General features: G+C 44.4%; 2 protein-coding genes across 6 annotated transcripts in view; one reads left to right on the forward strand and one right to left on the reverse strand.

The window, feature by feature from the left end:
* Positions 1-5,984: 5,984 nt before the first annotated feature.
* Positions 5,985-25,609, reverse strand: part of FAM167A (family with sequence similarity 167 member A) — a 141,646-nt gene continuing 122,021 nt past the window's right edge. For all 4 annotated transcript variants that reach the window (XM_085610431.1, XM_085610434.1, XM_085610429.1 and 1 more), the window contains one exon: positions 5,985-6,259. In XM_085610431.1, coding sequence (XP_085466557.1) covers positions 5,996-6,259 — 264 coding nt within the window. In that variant the 3' untranslated portion in view covers positions 5,985-5,995. The remainder of the gene's footprint in view (positions 6,260-25,609) is intronic.
* Positions 6,144-25,609, forward strand: part of BLK (BLK proto-oncogene, Src family tyrosine kinase) — a 608,293-nt gene continuing 588,827 nt past the window's right edge. The window contains exon 1 of one of the 2 annotated variants that reach the window (XM_085610428.1): positions 6,144-6,278. The gene's annotated coding sequence lies outside the window, so the exon portion shown is untranslated. The remainder of the gene's footprint in view (positions 6,279-25,609) is intronic. The other variant, XM_085610427.1, reaches the window with a different exon arrangement.

The following is a 25,609-nucleotide window of genomic DNA, read 5'->3' on the forward strand; positions in this document are numbered from 1 at the left end:
GAAAGTTTAACCACAGTATTGAAATTGGATTCTGGCCTCGTATCTTTCCCTTACAATCGTCTGTGCGCTGTTTGTACTATCCATATATTTTGGTTCTTATGCTTTTCACCTTCACCTCCCATTTTGCCATGCTCTGCCTCTTCCTAATATAGGAAGCCTAGACAGAGGGTGGTTGAAATGGGGGAGCAGTGGCCAATATTTTATATTTTATGCAGAGCTGAAAAAAGGGGGAGGACCTTCATCATCTCCGCTGCCATTATCGCTGGATGAGTTCGAATTCCTACTATACTTTGCCGAGAAGAGGTTTGGCTTATAAGTGTTAAATGGGACATACTGGTTTTGCAGAAGGCGTGAGTGGGTTGTAGGAAGGATCTGGGGAATGTGTAGTCCTTCCATGCTGGGGTTGTACCTCAGTTGAGTGATGTGTATGTGTTGGCAGTGCAGACTGACACAGGCACTTGTAGTCTAGGGTGTGTATAATGCACATGGCCAAGCCATGTCACATGTATCTTTCCCATCCTCGTCCACGCTTTCTATTTTTTCTTCCTCTCTCATCCTCTCTTTTCCTTTCTATTTCTCACTCTATCTCTTGCTCTCATCATCCCTCAAACTCTCTCTTCTATGTGCTCTCTCTGACACACTCCCTCCCTCATTCTCTCTGCTGCTTTCTCTTTTCCTCCCTCATCCTCTCGCTCTCTGTCCTGCTCGCTCACACATCTCATCCTCTCTGTCATCAATTAAGTCACGAGTGATCCCACCCGAGGTGAATGTGTATAAATGGTTAATCCATCTTGGTGCCCGATACTGATCAAGGCTACTGCAGAGCCAAAACACGTCAAGCCAAAATGCTGTATGTGGAATAAAATTGGACAAATGCACTTTTGCAACCCTTTGGAGCGATCCAACGCCTCTTTTTGATATGATGGATTGAGGAGAAGATATATGTATGTTGGTGTAATTCCGTTCAGCAGTTTTTGCTATAACCGTTCTTAAAGATGTTTATGGAACATGCATGGGGATTTTACATTTTGGAACACCCCTTTTTCTGGGGCCCCGCTTGATGAATCACCCTAAAACTTTCCAGGAAGAAGCTGAGGTGGATGAACGTTTTGTTTTGGAAAGTTTCGTGAAGATTTACCAAATAGGGCCAACGTTATTAACAAACCAAACAAAGCTCTGTCTATGGAAAAAGCAGACCTAACTATAACTACCAAGTGGCAATCGCCAATATAAATATATATGGGTGTTACATAAAGGGGACATGAGGTGGATGAAGGGAACAGATGAGGGCTCGAGTTTGCTGCAGCACTGAACAGGAAAGGAAAATGCGTTGTAAGTAAAAACATTCAACAACAAATATATTAACACTAAATTCAACGGTGAAAAAAATTTATGTTTATTTTCTGCTGAATCCTATGAACCATTTGTATGATCATGTATAAACAATTGTTAATCTAATACTATAGTTTGAGAAGATATGCCATATTACTAGTGTAATTTTGAATAAGTAGTAATAATTCAATACATCCTCAGAGGATGACGGCAAATAGTAAGTACTTATGGTCCAGCAAGGACAGCAGGGACAACAGTTACATAAAAAACACTTTGCTGCGCTTTGTGATTAGTTCAAACTTTATTTGTGTGCTTACATTAACAAAATCATTATCCAGTCTCATGTTCCTCACAAAATGGCGGTTACTCATACTAAACGCTTGTTGCTCATAATAGAAAGCACCTTGATAGGCCAGTTCCTTCAGTAACGTCATACATTCTCAGTGTCACCAGAAGGTAGAGCCTGTATTTAAGAGGCATCTATGTTCCCAATGGTTACTGAAGAACTAGAAACACTGCTTTTTCCCCATCAGAAATGTCCAAGCAGCAGTGTGTGACAACTCCAGCTGTATAGCTGCAAGGCTCTAAAGTGGAGGTTGTCGTAGAAACAAATCAGGCCATCCTTCGGAGGCTATTGGTCTTGTTGCATCTCAGGGAGGTCTAAGCTGAAGAATGAACTCTGTTCAAGGGCAGAGCAGCTGTCCTCTTGTTTGTACAATGGCCAGATGTGTGTTCAGAACAGTGCAGGTCTCGGATTACCAACCTGCTGTGGAGATACGCTACAATATATATAGTCAACATTCAGGAGGACATGTTTCCTTAAGTCCCAACCAGCAGCATTATCCCCATTGCACTAGTGGTCAAAGAAATAATCTGACGTTTCTATGGTTAATGTACAAACTATTCTCTTTGACACACATCTGCCAGTGTTAGAGTACGCGGCTGCAAACTGATGTGCAACTGTGCAAACTGAGCAGTAGGATCCTCAACATCATTCTTTCAATAAATGTCAAAAATTACAACACAGAAAAGTAAAATCAAATACAATCACAACAGAATTACCTTAAATTCTAATAATGGCACTGAGTGATATTTGGAACGGAAAGAGATTCTGCCTTTACCATGACCTTGATATACTTGGATGTTATACACATCACCCTAGAAGAATGGTCTTCAGGCGATACCATCACCCGCGTTTAGCCCAGATTACCCGGCATACATTTCGCTGCTGTGCCCAAATGGCGCATAGTCTTGTCCCTTTGTTGAAGGTGATGTGAACAGACTTTGTTTTGTGGTCCCATCAAGAGTGTATCAGAATTTTCGCCCTCAACTGCAGGCTCCAGTTAAATTACACCCAAGGCCAAGGCTGCAATAGGTAGCTTTATATCTCAATGTTGAGGCATTTAATTGGGTGGTAAATACTGTGGATTGTTGAAGAAACATGTTAGTAAAGCACTGAATGCATTATCCCCAGACATGAGGGAAGAACGGGCATTTAAGCTCTCCTGAGTAAACTACAATTTGCACTACGTGCACGCATTGTTATTGCTGACAATAATTCATGCAAATAATTTTGTGCCAAGTTTGCATCCGTCAGTGCCTTAGTTTACACGCGTTATGCTCATTGTCACCACCAGGAAGACTCTGGTGTTAGGATTAAGTAAAAAAACGCCCAAGCTGTAACACTCATGTCTTAATCAAGGGAGTAGCCAGAAAACAAAATGCCCCCCCCCCCCACCCCCACCCTTTGAACCATGTTCCACATAGCTCTGAGAAAGTGTGTGAGGCAAGTGAGACAGCTCCCCAGGGGAATTCTGAAATTCTTACATTTCCCTCTTCCCAGGGCCGGACTGGCCGTAGCGGGCACCGGGCAATCCCCAGTGCGTCGCACGGGTGGGGGCCGGTTTTGGGCCCCTGGGGGCCGTTTTCGTTACAGGGCTGTTTTTGCAGCATTGCTGCAAAATCGGCCCTGTAACAAAATCGGCCGAAAACCGGCCCTGGCAAAGAGCTCTGTGGCCCCCCTAATCCCCCGCTGGGGGGGAAGGGGGGCGGCCAAACACTTTGCCAGGGCCGCTTTTGGTTCCCAGTCCGGCCCTGCCTCTTTCTCTCAATCCTTCTTTCTGTCTTAATCTGTGTTGGATTCCTTCCTTCTTTCTATCTTTTATTCACTTCTTCCATTATTCCCTCTCTCTGTCCTTTTACTTGCTCTTCCTTCCTTCTTCATCCTTCACCTATTCTTTTCTCACCCTCCATCAATCTCTGGATTTTTCTACCTCCCCATCCATCCATTCTCTCCCTCCCTTGCTTCTCTCCACCATCCTTCCTCCCACTGCAAGAGGTGCTGTTAATGAACGCCTCTTCGAAGAACTGAGTCTCCGAGCAATAGCAAAGGAGCCATAAAGATGAATTGAAATGTTTTGTCTAACCCAGAACTATCCAGTGGCACATTCATTCCCCTCCCCAACAATTCAAGCTGCTAAAGTGATGGGGCGGGGTTAAATGACGCCCTTATCTCAATAAGTCCCTTTGTTGTGCACAAACTGGAATATGGCGGGAGTGTTGAGGGGGAAAGTTGTAATACTGAAGAAATTAACGGTGACTTGTGCTAGACCGATTTTAGGATGACGAATCGTACACAAATAGCTCACTTCAAACCCTCAAAGGAGTGTGCTTTATCAGTGTATTGTCAGTGGATGAACAGGATATCCAGCAAAACGAAATACAGGGAATTTTGCTGTTTAGGTGTTCTTTTTGTCTTAGTTGGTAATTCCACTATATATGTTTTTGCAGTAACTTTGACTGAAAATAGATTAGACCTTTGGATTTTCATCTTTGCTTGAAGCTTCTCTGTGGCAATTGTCTTTTTATGCTGTTCAAACCTGCTACGAAAATTGAGTTCCTTTTGTTCATGCTGATTGTCCCACTGTGGTACAGGCACAGGTGTGATTTTGAAAATAATGCATGGTCCATGTTGGTCCAAAGACGTGCACCTTGCACACCAGCATTGAGCAGAATGCCACAGTTTAGATATTGAGTGGCGATGTGTGAATAAATTGCATTACAGTCAATTTGGACAACGTTGACCATCTTCGAAAGATTAGTTGACCCAACAGCTGTGTGTCAAACACTATCACAGCACATTCAGAGCTGTGCTGGACACCAAAATCTGCCCTGGCAAAAAGTTTATGGCCCCACACTGCAATAGTCAGCAACTAGAATGGATCACAGGGACTTGGTTGAGTCACGGCAACCCACCTTGCTCTGAAGTTAGCCCCTAGCCCGTAGGCCAAAATGCCAGGGTAGCAAGGAACATGACAGGGTGGTAGAATGGCCGGTGCAGCCCTAAGTATACTTCACATGGGTAAAGAGTCTTTTTTATGCATGGAGCTGAAAATCCCTCAGAAGGATTATTTTTCCAGCTCTTTTGCGGAATCATTGCACTGTAGTAATCAATGACTAGCTCTGTAGCCTTCTCCTACTGGGAAGCAAATAGGAGCTCCGCTATATTCTCTATCTTCAGACAGTGCTGGTACTACATAGCCCCACCCATTTCTGCAAGGCTTCGCCCCCTTCAAGGGCCCTCCCCCTCCTCCATAAGTCCAAGGGTGTCAGGTCTGCTTACAGTTTAAAGTGCTTAGAATACTAGTGCACATATTATATGTAGTCAGTAAATCAACCATTAATACTTCTGTCATGCTGTCCTCTGCATGTCTAAGAATGTGCCAAATAGGTTTATCATACGTGAGCTGTGTGCAGAAGGTGCATAGGGTAGGGCATGTTTTATAGGTCTTCTGGCACGTGTGTGTTTTCTTACTTCAAGGATTTAACCTCATGTGACCAAGTTCTGTTACCTACAGACTACTCAGAAGTACATTATGTGAAATGGAAAGTAGTAAGTACATTTAATAAGCTTTACCTTGGTAGGAGCATAGGTGTGGGAAGCCAATCAGGCTGGAGCTCCATCGATACGAACATGTGATGTCACTGCAATCTGTCTCTTGCAATATTATATTTATTAAAATAATTCTAAAATGGTCTAAATATTCAAGCGTGTAGAACAACTAATGCAAAATAAATCAGATTTACTCAAATAAGACGCTCCATGACCCCCAGTGATTTTTTGGTTGCACTGTTTTGCATGCACTTAGCATTTTCAAATGATATGATTAATTTCTTTCACTTGGAGTTCCCCACAAATGTCTAGGCCAAATAAAATCCTTACATATGGACCAATGTGTTAAAATTTTAGTATTGGTGTCGCTTCGACAACTCAGTAAAGCGGTGATTTCACATCCACTATTCTTTGCAGTTCAGCCCACCTTTTTTTTTTTTTTTTGTTTAGGACCTGGCCTGTTTTTCCACTTGCTGCCTTATTGCAGAGCCAGTGTAATTATTTTTGACACCCCTGGCAAAGTGATTGTTTGCCAGTCCATCCCAGTCCTGATCCTATCACCTAGCCTCCCCTTGCCCTAGAATTAAGTGACATGGGAAGGATCTAATTTAAACTTCTGGTTATCTATCGTTGACTGGTCTGGGAAGGGTGACCACTTTCTCTTAGGGATATGCGGAGTGATAAAGAAGTCCCTTGAGCCACCTCTTTGATTGCCTTTGGAGCATGGTGCGATGGGACTTCCTGCTCTGCTTCCCACTTTCGTCACTTCCGTTAGCAGAGTGAAAACCGCCGGGTGTTGATGTTCATCTTGGTGACGCCGATGAGCTTCAGCGGGGTGGAGAGGCTGAACGAGTTCATCGAGGGGAAGTCGCAGAACAGGTCGGAGAGCTCGTCCCTCTCCTCCAGCTCGTAAGTGGCGTCGTTGAGCATCCGCCGGTGCAAGTGGCACGTCTGCTCGATCTTCAGTTTGTTGATGTCACTGCGCAGGCGCATTAGCTGCCTGGCCAGCTGCTGGTCTTGCAAGCGCATTTCTGTCTGGAAGGTGATAAGAGAGGTAAGCAAATGAAAAATAGGAACATTTTAGTTTTGGCCACATTTCATTTAATTGCGTAGTTTTGTGCGAGAGTGGACATTTTTAAAAGACCGCCACATTAATCTCTTGTTTTTAAAGCTATAAATAGAGTGTCTGAAGTTCATGTATAATTTGTTTTTGAGTAATTAAGAAAAATTTCAAGAAACGTATGCATAATTATGTAAACTGCAAATCTGTCATTCAGCTCAATTTTTGACGAGGACACATTTTTGCATTAAAAATTAGCACTAAAAACACAACTGCCGCAAACAACAACCGCTCATGTTCTGGTTGTTCATATTGTTCCAGTGCTCATGCACTGAATTTGTACTGCAAACAGCTGTGTAGTTATGTGACTGGCATACATTCAGGGATTTCGTGTGACAACAATAAATTCCCAAATATTATACAGATTATGCCAGCATATTTTAACCATGCCTATTTACAAAGCGTCATTTGAAACATGCAGTATACAAGCAGAACCCGACAATCTTATTTTTCATGGAAATAGTTTGCCATTCAAAACACTTATTTATACACCACAGTTCATCCCTAGAATCTGAAAATACAGGAATAAAAAAAATACAAGACTCTTAAACTATCATCTTGTAATACATGACATGGAAGCCTACTGTAGCCATGCAAGACCAACACACTGGCTTCCTTTTTACAGTTTTGAAGCAGCTGAAAAGCTGTAAAAATCTTTACTGGACACATAAACTGATTTTGAGTAACAAATGAATATACGTGCACCAACTACACGTTAAAGAGGCATGAGAAATAAATGTGAGAATTTAGTTAATGCACCATAAAAGCATGCAGATAATTGTAGGATAGATTAAATAATTTTCATTTGAATAATGTAGGTTTATATTTTATTAACCAGCTTAAACATATTTCAATGTGTAATTGAATGTTAAAGTGATGTATGTACATGTGTTATAAAGTTTCTAACCATCCTCATGGAAATTGTAATTTGTGTGAAGAATGAATTGAATCTAACGTAATTTAGATAGATGAGGGTTTCATTCCGAATTCCATCATCTGCATATGTGAAATTGTGCACCAAATGAGAAAAGTAAAATTGCTGCTACACAGTCATATTGCGTGTAAATATCATGTAACTTTCAGATAATTATCTTCATAATGTGCTAAAATAGAACACCTGAAACAAGATTAATATTTTATGATTTGAAATAGTTTTATACAGGGGTACTTTGAAATTGCAGTAAAGCGACAGTTACATGCATTTTTTCCAAACAGATTATTAACAACTTTGACTGCTTATAAATTGAAATGGTCTATTAGAATGTTGACTTATCTTTAAGAAATGTAGATTTCCACTACTTTATATCCTGTATATTCTTACATTGACTTTGTTATAGGCTTGCATTTTTACTATTCTGAATTGTTTTATACTCATGAGAAACTTTCCTAAACGTACAATGTGAAGCAAAGCTGTTGCTTCCTAGAAGAGTTCCCACTCACTTAGAAAGACTGCTTGCAACAAAGTTGACACTGGGAACATTTGCTATGGGAAACTGTCCTCCTGCACTCACTCATGGACCTGTTGCACAGGAACATCGTTTAGAAGTTTACGTGTACAGGACGACCCTAAACTTACGTGATTAGTACCAACTCTTTCTATAATATGTGTCTACCTTATGCCTCATGACAATCATCCTATATGAACTGACCGATGGACTGAGTGGTCTGACACGATGAGGTGACCGCGGAGTTGTCACCCCGGAACTAGAGGACTATATTATACATTGATTTGACGGATGAGAGAGCGACACAGAGCGAGACTGTGTTTGATTTTCCTGCATCTTTTCTGTTGGGAACTCTTTGCTGACTTCGTTCATGGCCATTCTTTTTGCCGACTGTGCTTGCTCTTTCCCTTTGGACTGATGCATATGCTGTGTGCGCCATCCTTGGACTCTCTCGATGGAACACTGCCTATGAGCCATCGTGGCTCATGCCCTGGCTGAACTTTCTTGAAGACTTTGTAATTGAGTTTATGGTTTGTCACAAGTTATATCCTCGAGTTGATTGTGCATTTTAAATTAATTTATTAATATCAAGAAGAGATCATCTTTGAGAAATCTCCGAGCATCAGGTACTTATGCTATTGTTTTGTATTGCCCTAGAAGAATTATTGGTTTGCATGATTTTAGTCCGACTTAATTTCTTCTGAAGGTTCGGACTAGCCGTGATAAATCTTTACTTGTATAGTTTGGTTGGAGAGATAACGGTAAAAAGAAAAAACTGAATCAAAAAGCGCCCAGTTACCACTGGAACAGTTTCAATATTACAGTGCATATATATCTTTACTATTTGCCTGTAAGAGAAAAATGCATAATTCCTCAAATGTAGTAAGTTATAATACTTCGACTATGATATCACAATGCCTGCTTCCACAGTCAGCAGAATGTGGGAAGGGCTGGTCACTAAGAGAAATTACACCTGCTTATAATAACAACTGCTGCATACATTGTTAAAGGGATATCTGAGATTTCATCTCCCTTTTTTCTGAACAATATTGCTGTGAAAATTCAATCACTATTGTTAGACCTCTCAGCTTTAGGGCAGTCTTCTCCCAAAATGTTTGCCTTACTCCTCAATTTTTGCTGATCTCGTTTTTGTTTCCTTGGGACTCTAGCACTGGTCAGCAGTGGTAATGTGCACAAAGTGTGTATGCTCACACCCTAAAACGTTGCAACATTGGCTTACACCCAATTGGCACCTTTTATTTTCTTTTAACTCCCTAGTAAAGTGGTACTATGTGTACTCACAGCCTGTAAACGAACTGCTACTACAGGGGCCGCAACATCGATTGTGCCACCCTCTAAAGTAGCACGTTAAAGATGTCTTAGGCCTGCCAATGCAACCTGTGTGTGCAGTTTTGGGCTGGCCAAATAAACCTTTTAGCAAACCTAAACCTTCCTTTTTAATACATATGTCACCCCTAGGGTAGGCCCTAAACAGTCCATAGGGCAGGGTGCAATGTATTTAAAAAGTGGGGCATGTTAACTTTTACATGTCATGGTAGTGAAATTAGTTTTTCACTACTGCAAGGCCTACCTTTCCCATATGATAACATTGGATTACCTCATTAAAATAATTAAGTGATAACTTTCAATTGGGAGTAGGGAGGAATGTCAAGTTTGGTCTCTAAAGAATTGTAATTAAAAACCCTCTTTAATGGTAAGATCGGTTTTAAGCCACAATTCTGAATATGCCACTTTTTGAAAGTTTGCGTTTTCTTTTCCTCACCATTTGGTGCCTGCAGCCTGTATCCTGGGTCACATTACTAGGTGTAGTTGCCAGTTGGGATTTCCACATTGCTCCTGGACAGTGAGACAAATGGGAAATAGGTGTTGGCAGGATGGGTATCTCTGACTTGATGAGGGGGAAGAGCTGTCACCTATCACACTTACACATCACAAAGGCTCTGACTCAGTATACTCACAAAGGGCCTCATGTAGGTAACATACTATTTACCGATTCATAAATACCGAATTTTACCAAATCGGTATTTATGAATCGGTAAATAGTATGTAGGTAAACATTCAGTATAAATTACCGAATCAGTAAAATTCGGTAAATGAATACCGAATCCACAATACCGGGCGGAATCATGAAGTGGTATTTACCGATTCAGTAAATACCGAATCGGATTTTACCGAATCGGTAATTCAAATATACATCACTTGAGGAATCAGCCAATCCTGTGCAAGGCCAACCCCACCCAACCAGGAAGTGGCCACACCCAGGCAGGTGCACACAATCATCAGACTCTGGAGAGGCTGGTAGTGCAGAGCAGAGCAACAGAGCCAGTGCCTGATTGTGAACAACAAACTGACACAATGTCCAGCCAGGAGGCAGAGAGAGATGGAGGTGAAAGGAGGAGAAAACAGAAATTCAGCCCAAAGGAACTGCAGGTACTAGTGGAGGAGGTGGTCAAGCAGCACCAGAAGCTGTTCGGAAAGCAGTCCCTGCAAGTGCCTGAGTCCGAGAAAAGGAAAATCTGGCTGGGAATCCAGGCGCAGGTCAATGCAATAGGAGTGACCCCCCGGGACATAGACGTGCTGAACAAGCGGTGGTACGACCTCCGTATCGTCACGACGAGGAAGATGGGGGAACTGCAGAAAGAGGCCAGCCGGACAGGAGGGGGGAAGGAACAGGGCACCTGCCCTGACAGAACTGGAGGAGCTGGTGGAGTCAACAATTGAGCCCGAGAGTGTCGTGGGGATTGGGGATGCAGACAGCTCTGCCAGAGCCGCCCCCAAAGACGCATGCACAGCAATGTGGCCCCCCCTACCCCTATCCCAACTCCCCAATTGGGCAATGAGAATCCCACTCCAGTACAGGTGTTAGTGCATACTAGCAATGCATTATGGGAGATGTAGTCACTGAAACCCCAAACATGAGAAGAATAGCACAGAACAACAAGGCATGTTACACACATTAGCGAAAAGCAGGCAGAGGACAATGAGAGAGTATTTCAGAAATGTATTGTGATGCTAGCAATGCAGGGCTTCAGGTACACTGAGCTGATGTTGCATTTCTGTCCACAGACGATACTTTGCGCAGGACTGCACATGAGAAGGGAAAGAGGGCACCCCGGAGGGACAGCGCAGAGAAGGCCACCACAAGTTCTGGGCAGAGATCAGCACCACAGCCAGCCTCACCACCACAGCCAGCATCGCCACCTCAGCCAGCATCGCCACTCCTGCTGGAGTCACCGGCATCAACACCACCTGCATTGCTCAGGTCGAGGAGGCGTGTTGCTTGCAGGTTAAATGTCTCGGAGTCCTCATCTGAAGACTTGAGGTGTGCGGAAACATCCACTGTGCCCCTGGATGGTAGCCATGCCAGTGTGCCCTCCGCCTCTGAGGGAGCACACACAGGTGCCAGACGTCGCCGCAGGGCTCGGGTGCAAAGTCCACCTCCACAGGGTGAGAGCCATGGAGTTTTCTCAGGGCTGGAGGCCACCATGGTCAAGATACAGCGCCTACAAGCAAAGGCAATAATGTCAGTACAGCGCCAAATGCGGGCCTCAATGATACCTTGGGCAATATTGACAGGGGCATAAGCGCTATGGCTGAGGGAATGAGTGAGATGGCTGCGGGCATGCGGGACATGTCCCAGTCCGTCATGCTGCTGTGGACAAAGATTGACGAGGACAGAGCAGCACGGCGCCGGGAACGGCAGAAAAAAAGAGCATCACACAAGGGCAGTGAACCGGCTGGCAACTGCCACTTCGCTGCTCTGCAGGCGCTCCGTGGCAATGCAGGAGGGGCTTGCGCACTGCAGCAATGACGTGTCAAGGGGGATGGTGAGGGTCACCAGTGCACTTGAGGTGCTGATAACAAGCCAGTCTGCCACAACTGGTGCTGTGGATGCTGGGGACAGCGAAGAAACCACCAGCAGGAGCAGCATTACCCCCCCTGTCCCAGACACACGGAGGAGCAGCAGGCGGAATGGGGCTGCCACTGGTCCCACAGCCAGTGAGGACGCACAATCAATGGCATCCCGCACTGTAGTGCCTGGGCGCAAACACTGATGCTGCACACAATTGCATGAGACTATTGGGTGAAGTAACCATTGACTTACAACAAGTGCTTGCACAATATTGATAGGACAGTTTTTCCTTGGTGTTGTGGCGTAGTGCCGCATGATTAGACTACGTCATTGCATCCAACTACTGGCTGTGTCCCCTTACTTACTCAGAAATAGTTGCATGTGATCTCTGCCCGTCTCACTCTCCCATCTGTTGCTGTTGCCACTCCTGCTGCGTTGGCCTCTGGCTGTGCAGACTCATCATCATTGTCCTCAAAATCTGTTAGTTCCACCTCTGTACCTCTCTTCGTGGCAAGGTTGTGCAGCATTGCACAAGTGGCAATGATCTTGCAGCAGATGATGGGTGTGTACTGGCGTGCGCCTCCACTTTTGTGGAGGCAGTGGAACCTGCTTTTCAATAGTCCAAACGTGCGCTCCACCACGTTGCGTGTTGATTTGTGTGCCACATTATATCGTCTCTCACTCAGGGTTGATGGGTGTAGGTAGGGAGTGAGGATGAATGACCGCACGGCATATGCACGGTCGCCTAGGTGAGTAAGAGAGTACCATCAGTCACATGCCTCAATACACAATAATTTGCAACAAGTATTAGGGAGCGTCACAGTGATTTACCTAGCAGGTATCCTTCTCCAAATTCTCCGGCAACCAGTTGTGTGTAGATCTCACTGTTCTGGAAGATGAAGGAGTCGTGGGTGCTCCCAGGAAACCTAGCTACGATATCAGTGATTATGTTCCCTGCATCGCAGATTACCTGCACATTTATGGAGTGGGTGGACTTTCTGTTCCTGTAGATGTGCTCAGTGGCTGCTGGTGGGCAGATTGGAATGTGTGAGCCATCAATACAGCCTATGACATGCGGGAACTGTGCCATCTGGTAAAAGTCTGTCTTGGTTTTCTGCAGTTCAGCCTGTGTGTTTGGGAAGCTGATGTAGTGTTGCATTCTCAGCATCATGGCATCCAGGAACTTCCTGAAGAAACGGGACAGGCAACTCTGGGATACCCCGCCTACCGCAGCTATCACCCCCTGGTAACTGCCAGATGCAAGTAGATGTAGGCTACAGAGAACCTGCACATGTGGTGGTATGGCATGCGCCCTTCTTGTTGGCTGGTCCAGGAGTGGGTGCAGGTCCCTTATCAGGTCCATGATGGTTTGGGGGTGTAGCCTGTACCCTTCATGTATCTCAGCCTCAGTCTGTTGAAAGAGTGTGATGCGCTGTCTGTAAATGCGTTCCTCCCGTCTCCAAATCCTCAGACCTGCTGCCTGTAGACGTAGGCGCCTTGCAATCACATACAGAGCGGCCATGGTGTTCACGCTGTTGCATTTTGGGATTGCTTATATGCACTGTTGCTGATTACCACCTGCTTTCAATCTGTGTTAATTACCGACTCTTAAATACCGAATTTCAGGGATTTCTTAAATACCGAATTTACCTACATCTCTTTTCTCGTTTTACCACTTCATATTTACCGATTCGGAAAATATGTATTCGGTAAATATGAATCTGTAATTTAGAATTCGGTAAATATGATTCGGTATTTACCGATTCATATTTAGCGAATCCTTCTTTTTGGCCTCCTACATCTCAATTGGCTAAATACCAGTCGGTAACGGGATATTTATCGAATTTCGGCCGTTACCGACCGGTATTTAGCTACCTACATATGGCCCAAAAAGTTTTACACTATTCCTTTGTGACCCCAGACAAGTTGGGGCCAGGGCAAAGAGGCAGGAAATACCAAACACCTCTGGGGGTGGAAACCTCCAGAGTACTCTCCTACCTTAAAGATGGCACCAATTATAAATATGGGACCACCAGACCCAACTCTTCAGTACACAGCTGGATCTGTGAAAGACTCAGAAGGACTATTGTGCAGCTCTGTTGCAAGAAGGACTGCTACCCTGCTGTCCTGCTACTTGAGTGAGAGGATTGGATCTGCATCTTGAACACTGGAGCACCAGAGTGACTACAAGGGCTGGCCTCCTGATCAGAGCCTAAGGGACAGAAAAGGCTCCAACCACCTTGAACCCAGCACCTGGACTCTTCCTGGTGCGAGTCGTGTCCTGCCTCAAGTGATACTACCCTAGTCCTGTACCCTTGGAGGTGGGCCTGAAGGTATTCTGCCATTCCAGCTGTAGTCTCATGGGCAGAAGCGACACAGCACACATCGTAACTGCCGCTGTGCAACACATACCCAATGCAGGATCTCACTTCGCAGCTCACAGCACCTTAGAACCTCCACTGCACGACGCATTCCAGATGAAGGACTCCACAGCGCAAGCCTTCGTCAACGGCATCCTCGACGACGATGTAGGATCGCGTATCGCAAGCCACTTTGCCGGCTTCATCGGAACCACTGCTGCGTGATGCATCTCCGATGCAGGAATCTACATCGCAGCCCGCAGCTCATTGGAACTGCTACTGCGTGACACATCCTCCACGCAGGATCTTGCAACGCTCCTCAACCAGGATTTAAGGTACTTTGTTTAGCAGTCTAACTTGGTCCCTGTATCCGGCTCTTAGTCGGCCTGAAATTGTAATTTTGTCCCGCTCCAAAACAACCACAGTTGCTGCTTTGTGCTTTTAGGCTCCATTTTCATCTAAATCTTTAAAATTGCATATCTCCTGTTCTACTAATTGGATTTTTGTCATTTTGATCACACTTTACACGATTTACACATTGCCTTTAAGTTAAGTCAGACTGCTTTATGTCAAGCTACCAAAGGGTTAAGCACAGGTTAATTTGAGGTTTGCTTGTGACTTCACCCTGACAGGAATTATGGTTGCTGCTTGAGTGGGGCTACACCCCCTCAACCAGTAACCTGCTTGTGACTTCACCCTGACAGGAATTATGGTTGCTGCTTGAGTGGGGCTACACCCCCTCAACCAGTAACCTAACTTCCTAAAACATACACCTATTTATTGTGGGATATTTATGTATTGCACTGTTGAAGTTCATTACAGGAAAGCAGCAACCAGTTGTAACACACATTCTCACCTACAGCTGGTTTCAAATCAACTTGCACTATATAGCTTAAAATATGTGTTTGTAAAAAAAAGACCTCCTTGTTTCCACAGTACATATTCCACATTTATTTGACTCTCGTGCAACCACATCATTTCTTTCATAGTAAGGAGCGAGGGACCATGGATTTAAAAGAAGGTAGGGGAAGTGTGATGAAGTGACCATGTATTTTAAGTAATAAAATAACCAACAAATTAGGCCATAATTATATAATACATGGAAGCCTGCAACCCCAGTAGCAAAACCTATCTCTAATTTGCTTATTACAGTTGACTTGTGAAGTAACAATAAAATGACTTAGCAACTCAACTGTAATTTATTACAGTTAAGTTGTGACATCGTAATGCCTGTCGCCAGCAGCCAAGGTGAAAGGCAGATCACATAGCAGCTTTCCAGTTTCGGCCTAGTTGGGTCACTTCAGTCGGGTGCAGATTGTTTCCAGGGGCACAGTGAGCACAGGACCCACGTCTAAGTGATGGGTTGGGATGCTACACTGAGCGATTATCAGTGGTTAGACTATTTGCAAGCATTGCTCTCATCACTTTTTGTGCGTTTGGCATACACAAACAATCTAAATCCATCTTTACTGGAGGGGACGGTGGACGTTTGAAATCTAAATGGTGCTAATCTTCACGGAGGACGCTGGCCTAATCAGTAGGGCTGAGTAGGCCCTCCATTGTTTATTGGAGAGCTTGGGTTTCTATTGTAGGATCAATTTCTTACTAATAAACATGGTCAGGTTGAATTGTTGTTAGGAATTGTAACTCACACTTTAGTGGTACCATAGGTTTAGGGATTTTAGATAAGAGCATGCCTATGCTATGATCATGTAGGGATCTGTGTTTCTGCCCAATAGCCCAGGCAAGCAGGAGTCCAGCTGTGTGGGAACAAGTAGATGCATATTAAGTAAGGCATGAAGAGTCAACACTATTAGACCCTCCGTGTCTATTAGTGTAAGTCTATAGTTGGGCAAGTTACTGATGGCTCGAGCCAAACTCATCCAGATGCCTGACTCTGGCTCAACTTGAAGTCCTCTTCCACTGTTGAGCAGAATACAAGCCGAGCCTTCATGTGTGCCACCAATGCTCCCAACTCAGCCCTTGAAAAATGCAAAAAGCCCAAAATGTGTAGGCTTCTTTTGAAAATCTGCCAACAGTGGAGGTCTGCACTTGTGTCATACAAAGTCTTTGTTCAGTTACGGTGTTCAATTGTCTTCACTGAAGGAAATTGGCCTCTTTGTTAACTCAGGGGAAGCAGACGATAACATTAAAATACAGTACCTTGCCTTCCCATAACTCAACTTTGTAATTTTCTTCAGAGAAAGACTTGTTTCAACTTGTATTAACTTGAAAAGCTGTTTATTTAATTTACTGTGTTTGCTCATTAAAGACATATGCACTAAGCATTAACCTTTGATGTAAAATTGGTCTAGTGTTGAACTTCACTATTTCAAACCAGGAAACACAGGAACAAATACCTGCTTCCCCATTTGACCAATTTGTGTGCTCCTAGGCAATTACTTTATGTCTCATTTTCTTGTGCCCCCTTTTCTTTCATCATCAAATTAGAGAGCACCTTGAAGTTAATTAGTTCAGGAAGTGTGATGTATGAAACATGCTGTTGCACATGGTTTAATACACTAGAATATTGATCCATCTATAATAACCTAGACCATATATAGGGTGCACATGAAAACTGACTTGCATCTCAATTCACTAAAGGCATTGTCATCAGGGCAGCAGGGGGCAATAATATTTCTAAGTTTGTGTTTAGAAACTATCACTTCTGTTTTGGTGTCTTTATTTAGGGTTTAAAAATAAATATAGTACAACAGTGCAATCAGTAGACAAGCAAAGCGGAAGGCACTGTACACTTGGTGCTGTGGACATAAGAACAGAACAGTACAATACGATGGGATGTAACATGCCGCCACATGCATCACCTGCTACAATAACATAAACATGCGCAGGAAAAGGTTTCGCTATACAAAGTATACATGGCTGGGCAGTAGGCAGGATGTAACATGAAGCAGTAATAAGTAACAACTACTCAAATAGCCAGGTATCCTAGCAGATCTACAAAGCATAAGGTGTCCGGGTATCTGGCCTTAAGGTAAAGCATATAGACCAGGTAGTGTGCACAGGGTGCACAAAGGGCCATGTGTGAGCTTGGAGCTACCAGTAGCAAACAGAATCTCAAGGATCAAAAGAATCTAAAAAGTCAAACGCAAAGTTGGAATCAACATCAGAATCAGAAGGACGATTGATGAAACAGTACATATGGTGTATACTGCATTAGTCAACATAACAACGGGGGGTAAAGGGTTAAAGGAGTAATCTATGACAGCAGGTGGGAAGGGTAGGGGGGGCTGTACAGAGGCAGAGAAAAGAGGGGAGCCATGGGTGTGGGGGCCACAAATCTTGTGTGGGTTTAGGGTCGACCTCAGAGCCCACTTCTCCTAGTATCAGTCAGAAGAGATGACCAGACTTGAAGACGGATTTCTAACTTGTCGTGTGCCTTATATACGAGCATCTCATACGAAGCAGCTTTATACATTGTGGTCAATCATTTATTGTGGGTGGGTGAATGTGGTGCTTGCCAATGACGTAGGATACAGCTCTTAGCCGCATTCATGGCCCTAGAGAGGAGGCATCGTTCATGAGATGTTATGGTGTGGAGGTCTGCCGCGCTGAGTAATATGATCAGCCTCCGTTTTAGGGGGGGGGGGGGGAGGAGGAGGGGGGAGTAGTGTTGGTATTTCTAGAGTCTCTGTAAGGGAGCACCCGAACCTGTGTCACAGGTTGGTTAGGGATGGGCAATCGTGAAGGACCTGTAAGGCATCACTCCCTGCTTGATCACATCACCAGCAGGACGGGAGGTGTAGTAGACCTGCCTTGTGTAATTTGTGTGGCGTCCAATACCTGCCCTGAATTGTCTAGAATAAGCAGAATTTCATTCGGGATTGCCTGAACCCTCTGTCCCATTGAGCTATCAGTTTCCTCCAGTCGGGCTCTATATATTTATTGTGCAGAGCATTACGCCATTGATCATGCAATTGGGACAGTAGGGGTGCATCGTGCAGATTGAATGCCAAGAGATTATAGAAGTCGGCCATAACACCCTTGAAGAGGCCCCAGTGATGTAAATACCTTTTTATGGGGAGTCCTAAATGTCCCACTGTGGTTTCCCTAACCTACTCTGTTAACAGAGCTGTAGGTACGTATACCTCCATTTCTGAGTGGCAGCCAACGAGAACTCTTCTTGCAATAAGTCAAAAGACTTAGGATCACCCTGTGACACAAGTTGTTCCATCATTAGAATTCCAGCTGTCTGCTACGCCTCCTAGTATATGGCCCGCCCGCCCACACATATGGCGGAATTATTCCATATTGGTGCATGAGTGTGTATGTGAACATGTATCAGAAGCAATTTGTGTGCATAGGACCAGGAGCTGACCATGGCACGCACCACCAGGATCTGGTTATGGAGGAAGGAGTCTGATGTTTATTGAGAGAGAAGCGGCAATCCCTGTCCACCAGATATGAGCTGTCGCTCAATGGCAACCCACAGGGGGTCATATGTAGATTGTGAGCGCATCACGGCTAACTGAGACAAATGTAGGGCAGTGTAGTAATGTTCCACAGATGGGAGACTAAGATTGTCTTGACATCTACGGGCTATCAGTTCGGACACTTTCAGCTTCTACTTCATGTTGCCCCAGACAAAGGTCTTGAGGTCTTTGGCAATAGAGCTCAGCGGGGATAAAGAGACGGGCAGGGGTAACATGCCCAGAACATATAATGAAGCAGTGTATCACCACCATCTTCACCGCCTATGCCTTACCCCATAAGAATAGATGCAAGTGCATCCATTCCGCACAGTCCAGAAATATCACTTCCAATAAATGACACTGAATGCAGTGACATAGTCTACAGTACTAAAGTGAATGCATCTTATTGATAAAGAAGTACACTTTTTTTGCACTTTGGTGAGTCTTTATCATACTTTTACATGATGTTTGTTGCAGGATTTAATTTCATTCCACCTATTTAATGGTTCGGCTCATGTTATGATGTAAAGGCTCTCAGCCAAGACAAACCTTTGGCTCTGCTCTGGTTCAGCTCTCCCTATTAATTTGTTGTCTTGTCCACCTGTATGTATGACAGTGCCAGCAGTGCTTCATGGGGCACAGCCACTGGGCTCAGGAGGACGAGACATTGTGGTTGTCAAAAACATTTTTCTGTACAGCATATTGGGAGTAGGCCAGGACATAGTTGCACAGAGGCCAGAAACTGGAGCAGCTGGAGTTGGCAGTGAATCATGAGTAAAGTCTCGGACCTAACGGATCAGGACCTGATAGACACCCATGTGTGAGCTCTAGAGAGGCGATTCTGAACCTAAAGAGACCTGATATCAACCAGGACTGATTGGAACGCATTAAGAAAGCTATGCAGAAGTGTCTAAGTCAGACACAACAGCTGTGTTCGGTAAACAGCAACAGCTAGGAACCATGAATTGGTCCTAAATGCAAGATGATTTGCCATGTGAAGGCATCTACACACTTCGGAGATTACCTGGTCTAAACTACACCGAAGTGAGAGAGAGAGACAGAGAGAGAGAAAGAGAAGGGGCAGGGGCAGGAGAGTGAGTGTGAGTGTGTGTGTGGGGGGGGGGGCATTGATTGTCACAGTACAGTATTGTCTACTCTTCTGAATAAGTCGTATCATGAAACTGAAGGCAGTCATGAGTGCCAGTGAAGCCATGACCCTGTTAGCAGTCGCCACAAAACAGGAGGTATTTTTAGGTCTGGCTGTTGACATTGCAACTGTCAAACTGACCTGTTGCTAACAATATACGCAAGAGTGGGCTCTGGATCCATCCCTTTCAACCATTTCTTTCTTCAATCAGTCTCTTTTAATCATTGGCATGAAACATTGTGAATCGCGTCTTGGCACAGTTCGGTGCAGTATTTATCTCTTGCATAATGCAATTGGCTTTTTGAGTGTGTCATTCCACCTCCGCCTGAGTGATTGCACTGAACTGCATGAGGATCTGCTTTACAGCAATAGTCCTCTCTGTCCACTCCTGCTTGCTCCCTCGCTTGCATCTCCCTATAATATGCCAATGCTGCATATGCTACCACAATAAATCCAGACCTATTGACTGGCAATTCCTGATTGCAGTGGAGCAGTTTTTGAGTTGGGCGTGGCAGAGACAAGCACATCTCATGGTGGCATTCAACTAAAAGCCATGCCTGTAAACCAGGACAGACCTAGCTTACTGAACATTGTAGAGGTGCACGCCGTGAGGGCTTTTACAGCAATACATGACCACACCTGCCAACTCACACGGTACCACCGTGTGTCACACAATATTGGAATCTCACCTGGTGAGGAGCCGGTATCACCCGGTGGCAGGGAAGACAAGCTATGAACCGCTGCAGACAGTGACTTTCCAACTTGTCTATGGAGGCTGTGAGCATCCTATGTCCATTAAAAGTTGTGAAAACACACCAAGACATCTGCGATGGCCTCGGCGACCCTTTTGAGTTTTAGGTCTCGCCTAGGCAGCAAATGCGCTGTCTCTTCGAGACATGCTGTATGTAGAATATGGGCTTTAAGCAACCCCAATATTTTTATTTGCCTCCTTTTACTGTCCTTCATAAATGGAGCTTTTGTTTAGTTAATATGCTCAGAAGTTCTTCCTTCTCAACTTTTGTAACTTCCCGGAAGGACTGCCCCTGTTACATGTGCTGTTACGCTTCATGTTATTTACTAAACATCCCGAGCACTCTTTTTTTCGTTGGCCTGCTACTCCTCGTGTTAACGGTTTTGTTTGGTTTGCTTCCTGCATGAAATCTTCACAGCCCCTTCATTATTTAGCTTCGCCCATCACTTAATCTCCCTGTACCGTTCACTCCATCTTCCCGTGCCGTCCCCCACAACACCCCACCCCTCACGCAACAGTGCTTGTCTACCCCACCAGCCTTTGAGGTCAATGCTTGTGTTGGTGCGTGTTCAGCTTCAGCGCCCGGCTGTGCCGTCCCTGCCAGTCGCTGCAACACTCAAATGTTCTCTGTAGGTTCCTCAGGGAAAATGGAGGTAGACTGTTGAGCTGAACTCCAGCCTGAGGCCTTGTTGAGGATGAGCTTTTCCAGGCTGAGCTTTGTTTCTACAGGTAACCAAGGGGCACTTCAGAACTTTGATGTCGGATGGAGGAGCGTTTCTTATCCTGTGTATTAATTTCCCCCTCCCCTTTAGATGTTGTCTTTAAAGCTTTCCCTAAGTAGACTTCGTTGATAATCTCTTTAAATGTTTTGTTTGGCTTACTTCTATCTCTACGTGCCGTCCCCCACACCACCCCACCCCTCCCACAACAGTGCTTGCCCACGCCTACCCCCACCCCTACTCCATGGTCGCTGTTCATGTTGCTGCATGTTCAGATTCCTCTTACCGCGGTGTATTGATTTCCCCTGTCCCTCTATAGATGTTGTCTTTAGAGCTTCCCCTAAGTAGCTCTCATTGCGGATTTCTTTAAATGTTTTGTTTGGTTTACGTCCATCTCCCCGTGTCGTCCCCCACATCACCTCACCCCTCCCACAACAGTGCTTGCCCACCCCACCAGCCCTCCGAGGTCGCTGCTTGTGTCTGTGCGTGTTCAGCTTTGGCACCCAGCTGTGCCATCCCTGCCCGTCGCTGCTACACTTAAATGTTCTACATAGGTTTCTCAGGGAGCAATGGAGGCAGACAACCAAGCTCAACTGCAGCCAGAGGTCTTGTTGAAGAAGCACATTTCCATTTGTTTCTACAGGTAACCCAAGGTGCACTTCAGAACATTGATATCGGATATAAGAGAGCTTCTTAACCCTCAAAAATAATCACTATGTATTGTTAAGTCTCTCTGAGGCCCATGTATATAACCATGTTGGAACTGTGGGACATCCCTCTTTACGCTGTGTATTGATTTTCCCCCTGCCCCTTTAGATGCTGTCTTTGGAGCTCCCCCTAAGCAGCTCTCATTACTGATCTCTTTACATGTTTTGTTTACTTCTATCTCCCCTTGCCGTGCCCCACACCACCTCACGCTTTCCACAACAGTGCTTGCCTGCCCCCACCACCCTTGCGGGGTCGCTGCTAGTGTCAATGCGTGTTCAGATCCCTTTTTCTTCTTTTTTAATTGAACAATACAAAAGTAGAAAAACCATTTCGAACAAGTACTTCCGCCCCCCCCCACCCCCCCTTCCCTCCCTCCAACCCCCACCCCCGACGCTTAAAACGTTAAGATAGGAACATGGTGAGAGATCTAGTACAGGAATTCAATGTCTAAAGTTTCGAAAATCGGTAAACCAGTGAATATAGGGGAGAAGAAAAGAAAGGATAAAAGTGGAAATACCAACGCATCATCATTTATACAGATGACTCTTGTTATGGCGTAAACAATATAGGTAATTGAATGTCTCATCTGAGATTGGGCAAAGACAGGGGCTATTATAAATACCCGGAAAATATCCCCAGCTAAGACTTTCCTGGGCTTGGGTGTTGTCTAGATTTCAGGGTTCAGGAGGTAGGTAAATCCTGCCTAGGATGGAAAACATGAATTACTTATTTATATAGCTAGAGCCCCAATTGAATCCATCTCTATCTTAGCTAGACAGATAAGGGTTGCCAGATGGCCAGGCCCTTCTTTTTTCCTCGGTAGCCCATTCTGGAAAATATAGCCTTTTCCATATGACATGTAGAAAACAATCGAGCTAGCCAATGAGAGAATGATGGAGGATTGGGGTCTTTCCAAGAGGAAGCTATGCAGAGACGTAGTATAATCATGGCCAAAAAAATAAGTGCACCTCCATTGTGGCTCAATGGTTAGAGCGGCAGACCCTGATGCAGAGGTCTGGCCTGGGACCAGGGTTCAATTCCCCGCCTCAGCGAGTCTTGGGCTCAAAATTCCACAGACCTGACAATTCTTGGCTCTGTGCCTATTCCAATCATGGAGTCCCACTCTGCAACTCTGTGCAATTGCTTGCTTAATCTCCACAACGGCCCCCACAACGCTAAGGATGCCTGGCCTCCACCTTGGGGGTGCCCAGGAGTGGACACCTCACAGGGAAAGCCAGGATGGGTTCCACAGCGGTATTCGTACAAGCGCCTTGAGACCCTTGCGGGTGAGTAGTGCGCTATACAAGTATCAATTTACATTGTTTCTACTAATGTTGTCTTGCGTGCCTAATAAGACAATCGTGGGGGTCAGCTGGAATTCCTGAGAAAGAGCGTTAATAAGGAAGTCTTGTATCTGACCCAATAGGGGTGTGAGTTGGGGACAGGTAGCAAACATGTGTATCGAGTCTACACTGAACTCTGCGCATCTAGGACAGAATGTTCCAGCCCCCCTTCCCCGTTTGGCCACGTGTAATGTATTTTAAAAAAAAGCGGTTTTAAAAAATTGTGCCTGTAATTTGGCTGAGTGCAAGTCCCTCCTAGCGGATTGGACAGCCTGGTTGAATATGTTAAAGGGGATGTTCAATTTCACTTGCCATTTATTGGCGATAGCAAGCATATCATCAGGCATTAAACTAACTAATATAGCGCATATATATATATATATATATATATATATATACATATACACACACACACACACACACACACACACCTCCAATCCTAGGTGGGGTGATGTTTTTTAATCTGTCAATGAGGTCTACCCTAGAGAAGCGAACAGTCCCCCCGGTCTTGCGTGTCAAGAAGTCGCTTATAGCCATGTATTTAAAAGACTCCAATTCCCCCAGATGAAATTCAATTTTAAGTGCACAGAAGGGTTTGATGCCATCGGTGGTTAGCAGGTCTCCCATTTTTAGTATACCAGCTCGATGCCATTCATGTAGGTAAGAAGACCCGAAAATCGCAGGTAGATTAGGGTTGTTATTAAGGGGAGAATAGTAGTTCAGGCTACCCAACCCTAAAGTTTTACGGATGTTGGAGAAGACTTTTTCTGCTGTGTATTACTTTCCGCCCTCCCCCTTTAGATGCTGTCTTAATAGCTTCCCCTAAGTAGCTCTTGTTGCTGATCTCTTTACAGAGGTGTGATGCTTTAACCCTCTTGTCTTTCTGGTATATGTTTTTCAACTTACCCACTCACCTCATTTGTAGGTCCTGGCAGGAGGTGCTACTCGAGGGACTCGTCCCATGTGAGTAAGTATTTACACGAAATAAACCGTTTTAGCCATTTGTGCTCCATACATGGTACAAACTATCTTGTGAGTGAAAACTTTGCTTACACAAAACTAGGAATTGAAAGCTTGGTTGTCGATTCCAAAACGATTACTTTACAACGTAATGACTCAAAGTGAAGGAGTGCTGTGCGTGTAATAAATTATTACAGGGAAACAAAGTTGACAGCATAAATGCACAGTATTTTATCAATATAATAAAACACAGACATTTGTGCTTAAAATATTAAGTCAACGTTTTACAGAGTGTAAAACGTTGACCTAATATTTTAAGTGTTGTTGGATAGATTTTTTAAAAAAAATGGTTTCATCTACAGTTAAGCATGATTGTCATTTTATTGTTTTTCTTTACCGCTGCCAGTTGTCGACACATTCTGAAACTGGTGATACTACACGGCTAAACCATAGGAACTGTGCCACAAACTGCGTTCTTTCTAGAGGAGCAGGCCATATGCCCAGTTTACCTTTTGTTGACTTTAACAGAAACAGTTTTACACTCGGCTCATGTCAGTCCTTCATTGGAAATACTCTTTAAATTTGTCCAGGCTCAAGAGATTTCTTTACTTGAACGCAGGGGCCCTCCACAATCTACATCCGACTTACATTTTACCTGAATAAAACTAGAGCGTAAAAGTATTCTATCTTTTGCCTTGTATTGTGCCAATACCCCAAACAAGATTCCGACACCTCTTGCATAGTGTTTTGTTTTTTTCTTTTTCTCTGACGTTAAGAAATGCAGTTGCCTTCTTTTCAGGAGTGCACTTATGCACATTCTACTACAACCATGACAGAAACACCATTAGTATTTTAAGTTGGGGAGCTGTGCATGCTTTCTTAGAAAAATTGACCAAGCTGTCTATTCAATTATATTTAGATGAAGCCTGGCTGCTTTCCTACTTGCTATTCCTACAAATATGTTACCATTGGTTGGTGTGGAAGTCACCTGAACACTAGGGTCTGCAGAGGTAGTAATGGGGCACTTATATGCAGATGGAACATCAATACATGCAGCCATCTAATTCAGATGCCTTCTGTCACCCGCTCCGCCCCCGCATGCCGTCTCTCTCTACTTGATACATCGGATATCCTCCCTCCTCCCCTCTGCATATGACATCTTCAGCTTCCTCCTCACTACCCTTCCTAAATGCTTGTGCTCCTACACACCACATACATCGCCTTCAATCCATAGGTAAAAGAGATTTACAAACCAATAGCTCTAACTCTTTTATTTTTAACACATTTTATTTTTATTTTTAACACCCAAACACACAGACCTGGAGCTTATCTCCTACCCATTTGTTGTTTTTCGTCGCCAAAAAGACAAAGCTATCCACACAGTTCCAAGCCACACAATTCAACTCCACACATTTGCAATCCACACTACATAATTCAACACCAAACCACATAATACAACTCAACAAGATCTGCTGCCAGTCACTGGAGGAAGGAATAGTTCCAGAAGTTTGGAAGCAGGCAGTGG

Source organism: Triturus cristatus, chromosome 6, assembly GCF_964204655.1.
Source record: "Triturus cristatus chromosome 6, aTriCri1.1, whole genome shotgun sequence".
NCBI classification, from domain to species: Eukaryota; Metazoa; Chordata; class Amphibia; order Caudata; family Salamandridae; genus Triturus; species Triturus cristatus.